The sequence below is a fragment of the Mauremys mutica genome, chromosome 15, assembly GCF_020497125.1.
Source record: "Mauremys mutica isolate MM-2020 ecotype Southern chromosome 15, ASM2049712v1, whole genome shotgun sequence".
Taxonomy (NCBI): Eukaryota; Metazoa; Chordata; order Testudines; family Geoemydidae; genus Mauremys; species Mauremys mutica.
Window position 1 is genome coordinate 36,609,645 of NC_059086.1, and position 8,056 is coordinate 36,617,700.

The 8,056-nt window shown below is 70.5% G+C and overlaps 1 protein-coding gene across 2 annotated transcripts; it reads left to right on the forward strand.

Annotated features, from left to right (window-relative positions):
- The first annotated feature begins 716 nt into the window (after positions 1-716).
- Positions 717-7,501, forward strand: LOC123349909 (polynucleotide kinase 3'-phosphatase). 2 transcript variants are annotated; one of them, XM_044988190.1, is made up of 17 exons: positions 717-838; positions 1,409-1,546; positions 1,701-1,747; positions 2,012-2,461; positions 2,751-2,830; positions 3,194-3,251; positions 3,326-3,433; positions 3,725-3,796; positions 4,418-4,466; positions 5,188-5,258; positions 5,867-5,959; positions 6,050-6,146; positions 6,230-6,291; positions 6,370-6,479; positions 6,555-6,642; positions 7,188-7,249; positions 7,333-7,501. In XM_044988190.1, exons 2-17 carry the CDS (start codon positions 1,420-1,422, stop codon positions 7,451-7,453), a joined length of 1,695 nt encoding a protein of 564 aa, XP_044844125.1. In that variant the 5' UTR covers positions 717-838; positions 1,409-1,419; the 3' UTR covers positions 7,454-7,501. The 2 variants fall into 2 exon arrangements, with proteins under 2 accessions (XP_044844125.1, XP_044844124.1); XM_044988189.1 differs by having other exon boundaries at positions 720-843.
- Positions 7,502-8,056: the final 555 nt, after the last annotated feature.

Sequence of the window (8,056 nt, forward strand, 5' to 3'; positions counted from 1 at the left end):
CCCCCATCCTCCCCCCGCTATGCCCAGGGCTCTGTGTGCCCCCCATTCCCCCATGCCAGGGGCCCCCATTCTCTCCCCATGGGGTGATGGGCAGAGCTGCGGTGCTGGGGGACACGGGGGGTGACGCTGTAGCTGGGGCTCCCGGTGTCTCCCCTCTGCACCCTGCTGGCTTTACCCCTTGTCCCCCCTCAAACTCGACAGACTCCTGCCCCCGCTGCTGGGTCCGTCCCCTGGACACGGCGGCCCAAAGGGATCTTCCGGGTGGCGAAATGCCGGGGGGGGGGGCGTGTGGGACCCCCCCATACTGCACCCCATGACCTAGCACCTCAAGCTGCACCCCCCCCAAAAAAACAGCTCACCCAAATCAGAGCCCCCTGAACAGCAGCCCCCCAAACCTGTAACCAAAAGTTGCACCCCCAGATCCCAACCTCCTTCAAACTGCTTCCCCCAAGCCTGCACCCCGAAATGTGCACCCCTGAACCCTGCAACTCTACCGCCCCCACCCCTGTACCCCTAAAACCTGCCCCCAGGGCTCCCATCCTCCCTGGGGCCTGGGCACCTTTTGGGGGCGGGTCACGTGGGGTGGATGGGGCGGCCCCGCCCCCGTCTGAGGAGCCCCGCCCCCTCCCCGGCCTAGGAACCAAAGTTACCCCGGAACCCGCGGCGCGAGGCCCCGCGCGCGGCGCCGGGCGGCAATGGCGGTTGCTCCCGCCGGAAGTGCCGCTTCTGCCGGAAGTTCCCGAGGATTTTGAGACGGTCCCGGGCCGGGGATCCGGACCGCCCCCTCCCCCCCCGACCGCGCGGTTCCCCTGGAAACAGGGGCCGCCCCCTTCCCTGGGTGCGGTTAGGGGCCACTTCCGGGGGGGACGGGAAAGGGGGGACACCGGGGGGCGCAGCCCGGGGGGGGCGATGTGGGGGGGGGGCGCAGCCGGAGACGTGGGGGGGCGCAGCGCGGGGGGGTGATGGGGGGAGGGGGCGCAGCCCTGGGGGGGGAGATGTGCGGGGGGGCGCAGCCCGGGCGGCGCGGGGGGGGGATATGGGCGGGGGGGAGACGTGGGGGGGGCGCAGCCCGGGGGGGGAGATGTGGGTGCGGGGGGGCAGCCCGGGGGGTGCACCGGGGGGGGGAGATGTGCGGGGGGGCGCAGCCCGGGGGGCGCGTGGGGGGGGCGCAGCCCGGGGGGGGGAGATGGGCGGGGGGGAGACGTGCGGGGGGGCATCCCGGGGGGGGCGATGTGGGTGCGGGACGCAGCCCGGGGGGTGCAGCGGGGGGGGAGATGTGCGGGGGGGGCGCAGCCCGGGGGGGGAGATGCGCGGGGGGGAGACGTGGGGGGGGGCGCAGCCCGGGGGGGGAGATGTGGGGGGTGGGGGCAGCCGAGCCTGACTCCCTCCCCCTTGTGTCCCGTGCCAGGTGCTGGCGCCATGCAGTGCTCGCTGGTGAGCGGGGACGGGCGGCACGAGCCCGTGGCCCTGCCCGACGGGGTCCCCGTGGTGCTGGGCAGGGGGCCCCGCACGCGTGTGGCGGATAAGAAATGCTCCCGGACGCAAGGTGGGACCCGGTGCCCCCCAAACCAGCTCCCCCCGACCAGCCACCCCCACGGGCTCTGCCAGGACAGGGCCCTGCCTGCGTCACTGGGCGGGGGAGGGGGCAAAGGGGGGGCCCCAGTTTCTCCTTCACTCATCTCCCCCCTCTCCTTTTGCAGTGGAGTTACTGGCTGACTACAAACACCGAGCTGTGAGAGTCACCCAGGTGAGGGGGAAGCTGTGCGGGGGCTGGGTACACGGGGACCCCTCACCCAGTGTGGAGATGCAGCCCCTCTGGGGTGGGGCACAGGGGGCTGGGTACCCGGGGGACCCAAGCCCGGTGTGGAGATGCAGCCCCTCTGGGGTGGGGCACAGGGGGCTGGGTACCCGGGGGACCCAAGCCCGGTGCGGAGATGCAGCCCCTCTGGGGTGGGGTGCCGGGGTGGTTCTTGGGAGACCCCTCCTGCACTCAGCCCCCCCTGTTTTGCAGCGGGGTGTGAACCCCACGTCGGTGGAGGAGCTGCAGCTGCAGCCGGGCGACAGCAGCACGCTGCAGGAGGGGCAGACGCTGTGGCTGGTGAACGGGCGCTACCCCTACACCCTGCGCTTCCTGCCGGCCCCCCAGTCCCCCCACCGGAGCCTGCTGGATTTCTTCAGCCCCAAGCGCCACCTGCCAGGGGAGGGCGATGAGGGGCGGCCCCCCAAGAGGCCGAAGGCCCCCAGCCCCCCTGAGGAGGAAGAGGAGGAGGAGGACTCTGCCGTTGCCGCGAAGCTGCACCAGCTGCAGGAGACAGCAGCCAGCGCTGAGCGGGCAAAGGGTGGGGCACCCCGCCTGCCCCAGGGGGAGCTCTCGGGGCTGCCCCCCCACCCCAGGGACTCCTGGGAGGAGCATGGCAAGCTGCTGGTCTTCACCAAGCAGGGTGTGGTGCCCAGCGCCAAGGTACCTGCTGGCAGGACTTAGCCTGGGGAACTGCCCACCACTGTCTGGGGCAGCCAGGCCCAGAGCAGGAGGGTCCATTGCTTTGATGGGGGGAGGGGGCAGATGGGTCCATTGATGTGACGGGGGGACAGCAAATGGGTCTATTATTGGGGGGGTGGCAGAGCACTGGGAGGATCCATTGCTCTGATGGGGGGGCGGGGGCACGAATGGATCCATTGCGGTAACAGGGGGGTGGCAGGTGGGTCCATTCCTCTGACGGGGGGGACGGGTCCCCTCGCTGTCTCTGCAGGTCGCTGGGTTTGACCTGGATGGAACCATCATCACGACTAAGTCTGGGAAGGTTTTTCCCACCAGCCCCGATGACTGGAGGTGAGCGTAAGGGCTGCAGGTCGGGAGTGAGGGGCACCGGCAGGGCTGGGGGGCAGGGCTGGGCTGGCAGGGGGCTGCGGGTCGGGGCTGAGGGGCAGGACTGGGGTGGGGCAGGGCTGGGCTAGCAGGGGCAGGACTGGGGTGGGAGTGAGGGGCACCGGCAGAGCTGGGGGGAGCCCAGGCTGGGCGAGCAGGGGCTGTGGGTCGGGAGTGAGGGGAACCAGCAGGGCTGGGGGGCAGGGCCAGGCTAGCAGGGGCTGCGGGTCGGGAGTGAGGGGCACCAGCAGGGCTGGGGGAAGTCATAGGAGGTGTGGGTGGGGAATTGGAGGGTTTTTGGGGTAACCCCTGTGTCTCCCCCCCCAGGATTTTGTACCCCGAGGTGCCCCGGAAGCTGAAGCAGCTGCGGAACGAGGGGTACAAGGTTTGTTTTCCCCCTTCCCCCCGGAACCCCCCCACTCTGACTGTCCCCTGACCTGTGTGTCCCCTACCCCCCAGATCGTGGTCTTCACCAACCAGCTGGGGATCAGCCGGGGGCGGTTGCGCCCCGAGGTCTTCAAGGCGAAGGCGGAGGCCGTGGTGGAGCGACTGGGGGTTCCTGTGCAGGTAGGGGGGCTGCAGGCGCCGAATCCTGGGGCCCCTCCTGGTGTTGATGGGGGGTTGGGGGCAAAGGAAAATCTCTAAGCAGGGCTGGGGACCTCCCCCCCCCCCCGTAACCCCTGTGGAGGGTCCCACTCAACTGCCGCTCCATGCCTTGGGTGACCCCCCGCGATGGGGAGGGGTGACAGCTGGGGACTCTGTTCCTGTCTCAGGATAGTCAGGATGGGGGGAGCAGTGGGGGGGCATCCACGCCTGTCCCAGAATGTGACACCCCCCCCACCCCATTCTGCCCCCCAGGTGTTTGTGGCGACTGGAACCGGGATCTACCGTAAACCACTGCTGGGCATGTGGGAGTATCTGTGTGAGAAGGTACCGGCGGAGGGGGGTTGGGGGGCAGGCCCGCCAGTGGGGGGGGCAAAGGGGGGTATTTGCCCAGGGCCCCAGGTGATTGAAAAGGGCCTGGGGCCCCCTTGCAGCAGAGCTAAGGTGGAGCCCTGTCCGCTCTTACTCCACACCAAGCCCCGACTCCGCAGCTCCCATTGGCCAGGAACTGCTGCCAATGGGAGCTGCAGGGGTGGTGCCTGTGGGCGTGGTCTCAGGCTAGGGGTGGGGGCAAGGGCGTGGTCTCGGGGAAGGGGCGGGGCATGGGGCGTGGTCTCAGGGCAGGGGTGGGGCAGGGGCGGGATCTTGGGCATGGTCTCGGGGAAGGGGCGGGGTCTCAGGGAAGGGGCGGGGCATGGGGCGGGGTCTCAGGGAAGGGCGGGGGGGACGAGAGGCTTGGGGTTTGTGCCCTTAGAGGGTTGACAGCCCAGGTGGGCAGAGGGAGGCGCCCTGGGCGCCAGCGCAGACGCAGCCCCAGCCCCGCCCAAGTGGCTGTGGGTCCCTGGGGGCCGCAATTGCTGTCATTGGGCCTGGGGAGGGGGTGGGGCAGGGGGCGGGGCCTCAGCCAGCCCCTCCCCCCCACGGGTCTGACCCCCCCCATCTCCCCAGGCAAACGGCGCCGTGTCTGTGGCCCTGCAGAGCAGCCTCTACGTGGGAGGTGAGTGGGGGAGGGGCGCTGTGTCTTGGGGGACCTGCCATGGGCCCCACTGCGTCCTGGGGCCGCTGGTCCAGCCACAGGCTCCATATCCCCCCCCCAGTCCCCTTCCCTCCAGCTGGGCCCACCCCCCCCCACAGCCCCCTTCCCTCCAGCTGGGCCCATCCCGCCCCCAGTCCCCTTCCCTCCATCTGGGCCCCTCTATCCCCTCCCCCCAGCCCCCTTCCCTCCAGCTGGGCCCCATATCTCCCCCCCATAGCCCCCCCTTCCTGCTGGGCCCTGATTTCCCCCCCCCCAGCCCCCTTCCTTCCAGCCAGGCCCCGTATCCCCCCCGCCACAGGCCCCACACGGCCCTTTGTCTTCAGGTCCAGCCTGCAGGGCCCCCGGCCCGACCCGGCTGCGGGGGACTCCCGGGCACCGGTCGCTGGGTCCCCGTCTCCAGGTCGTCGTGGGGGTCCCAGCTGCTGGGTGAGGTCACACGTGGCCCCCGGCAGCAACGACCCCCCCTCTGCCGCCCCCCGTTACACACCCAGTGCACAGGGAAACTGAGGCGCGCACACCACTAGGATAATCCCCTGCTTCGTCACACCCCCGGCAGTGGTTTGGGGGCAGTGTGTGTGTGGGGGGGTTTCCACTGTCAGCCCCATGTCTTGGCCGTGGGGGCTGGGTGGGCAGCAGGGCTGATCTCCCCTCTAACCCCCCCTGCCCCCCGGTTCTCTTTCAGACGCGGCCGGGCGTCCCCCCAACTGGGCTCCTGGGCACAAGAAGAAGGATTTCTCCTGCAGTGACCGTCTGGTACCCCCTGCTGGCCCCCCAGCTCCCCCCACCCCCTGCCGGCCCCCCCACCATATCCCCAGCTCCCCCCACCCCCTGCCGGCCCCCCCACCATATCCCCATCCCCCAGCTCCCACCACCCCCTGCCGGCCCCCCCACCATATCCCCATCCCCCTGCTCCCCCTACCCCCTGCTGGCCCCCCCCCACCATATCCCCATCCCCCTGCTCCCCCCACCCCCTGCCGGCCCCCCCACCATATCCCCATCCCCCTGCTCCCCCCACCCCCTGCCGGCCCCCTCACCATATCCCCATCCCCCAGCTCCCCCCACCCCCTGCTGGCCCCCCCACCATATCCCCATTCCCCTGCTCCCCCCACCCCCTGCCGGCCCCCCCCACCATATCCCCATCCCCCAGCTCCCCCCACCCCCTGCCGGCCCCCCCACCATATCCCCAGCTCCCCCCACCCCCTGCCGGCCCCCCAGCTCCCCCTGCCGGCCCCCCCCACCATATCCCCAATCTCCCCTCACCCCGTTGTCCCCCCACCACACTCTAGTGCCCTCTGCCACATCCCCCTTCCCCGCCCCCAGCCCCTCTCTGCCCCCCTTGACGGTCTCTCCTGCCCCCCCAGTTTGCCCTGAACGCCACGTTGCCGTTCTACACCCCCGAGGAGTTTTTCCTGGGCTGGGCACCTGCCCCCTACCAGCTGCCCCCCTTCGACCCGGTGAGTGCCCCCCCCGGCTCTGATCACACCCCATGGGGCTCCCCTCCCCCCGCTGCTGGGTCTGTCTAACCCCCCCATCTCTCCCTGCAGCGGGAGCTGGACCCCCAGGGGCCCCTCTACGACCCCCCCGACGCTGCCCTGGTGTCCCCCACGCCCGAGCTGGTGGTGGCCGTGGGCTTCCCTGCAGGTGAGTCTGACGCCCCCCGTGTGCCCCCCAATCCCCCTCCCTGCCCCCCAGCACTGACTCCCCCCCTCTTCTCCCCCCCGCAGCAGGCAAGTCGACCTTCCTGAAGAGCCAGCTGGTGCCGGCCGGCTACGCCTACGCCAACCGGGTAAGGGGGGGCCGAGGGGCTGCACCCCCCCACTGGCGGGGGCTGGGCTCCCCCCATTAACCTCCCCCCTCCCCCCAGGACACGCTGGGCTCCTGGCAGAAGTGCGTGGCGCTGGTGGCAGCGGCACTGCGCGAGGGGAAGAGCGCAGCCGTGGACAACACCAACCCAGACCCCGAGTCTCGCCGCAGGTAAGTGGGGGCCCCACTGGTGGGGGGGAGGACTCCTGTCTTCCCCTCCCCCCATCTCTTCTGCCTCCCTCTCAGGTACATTGAATGTGCCCAGGACGCCGGGGTCCCCTGCCGCTGCTTCCTCTTCACTGCCACCCTGGAGCAGGCCAAGCACAACAACCGGGTGAGCAGCGCCCCCCGGGCCCCATTCCCTGCCCCGGGGCCGGATGGGAGCCGGCGCCCCCTAGAGGGGACAGGCCCCTGCCCCATTCCCCGCCCCCTGAGCCAGCCAGTCCCTGCCCTGGGGCTGGGTGGGAGCCGGCGCCCCCTAGAGGGGACAGGCCCCTGCCCCATTCCCTGCCCCCCCAAGCCAGCCAGTCCCTGCCCTGGGGCCGGGTGGGAGCCGGCGCCCCCTAGAGGGGACAGGCCCCTGCCCCATTCCCTGCCCCCCCAAGTCAGCCAGTCCCTGCCCTGGGGCTGGATGGGAGCCGGCGCCCCCTAGAGGGGACAGGCCCCTGCCCCATTCCCCGCCCCCCCGAGCCAGCCAGAGGGAGATGGAGCCCCCTGGAGCCAGGCCCCTGCCCCCCTGAGCCAGCCAGTCCCTGCCCTGGGGCTGGATGGGAGCCGGCGCCCCCTAGAGGGGACAGGCCCCTGCCCCATTCCCCGCCCCCCTGAGCCAGCCAGTCCCTGGCCCCGGTGACAGGAGCTCGTTTCTGTTTCTGGTTCCAGTTCCGGGACCTGACGGCCTCAGGCCACGTCTCTGTCACCGACATTGTGCTGAACAGCTACAAGTGAGTGTGTGTGTGGGGGGGGGGCGTGGGCGTGTGGGGGGGAGATTCCCCCTGTTAACCCCTTGCCTCCCTCTCTCCCCCAGGAGTAAGTTTGTGGAGCCGTCACTGAGCGAGGGCTTTGCCCAGATCCTGCGCGTTCACTTTGTGCCGCGCTTCGCCGACGCCCGCCAGGAGGCGCTGTACCGCCAGTTCTCCGAGGGCTGAGCCGGGCCCGGCCCCTGCGGCAGCACCGCAATAAAGAGAGAGCAGTGACCCTGCCTCCTGGTGTCTGTGGGGGGGAGATGGAGGCTGTTCTGTGCCTCAGTTTCCCTGTGGGCTTTGCCCCCTGCTGGGGGTGGAAAAGGACCTGGCTCTTGGGAGTTGGTGTCACGGAGTGTAGGGGAGTCAGGGCCCTGCACCCCCGGGCTGCCTGCGATTCACCAGGACTCAGCCAGCCAGTAAAGCAGAAGGTTTATTTAGACGACAGGAACACAGTCCAGGACAGGGTCTTGCAGGCACAGATACCAGGTCCATCTGGGGGCCCCACAGCCCCCCTCGGGGATCAGACCCTCTCTCCCTGCTTCCCCTCTATCCCCAGCCAAGTCCAGTCTGCCCCACCCCCTCCGGCCCCTCCTCTCTCCTCCGCCTCTTTCCCGGGCCAGGAGGTCACCTGACCCCTTTGTCTCCAACACCTTTAGATGCACCTTTGCAGGGAGGGGCCCGGCCATCCGTTGCTAGGAGACAGAGTGTCAGGCATTCGGCCTTCTGCTTTGCTAGATACCCAGAGGCCCTGCACCCAGCACTCCCAGCCCCCAGTGCGACCAGTCC

Coding starts and splice junctions, on each gene's coding strand:
- LOC123349909 (XM_044988190.1), top strand. CDS start 1,420: ATGCAGTGCTCGCTGGTGAGCGGGGACGGGCGGCACGAGCCCGTGGCC. Junction 2,462..2,750: donor GTGTGGTGCCCAGCGCCAAG/GTACCTGCTGGC, acceptor CTGTCTCTGCAG/GTCGCTGGGTTTGACCTGGA. Junction 6,292..6,369: donor GCTACGCCTACGCCAACCGG/GTAAGGGGGGGC, acceptor CCCTCCCCCCAG/GACACGCTGGGCTCCTGGCA.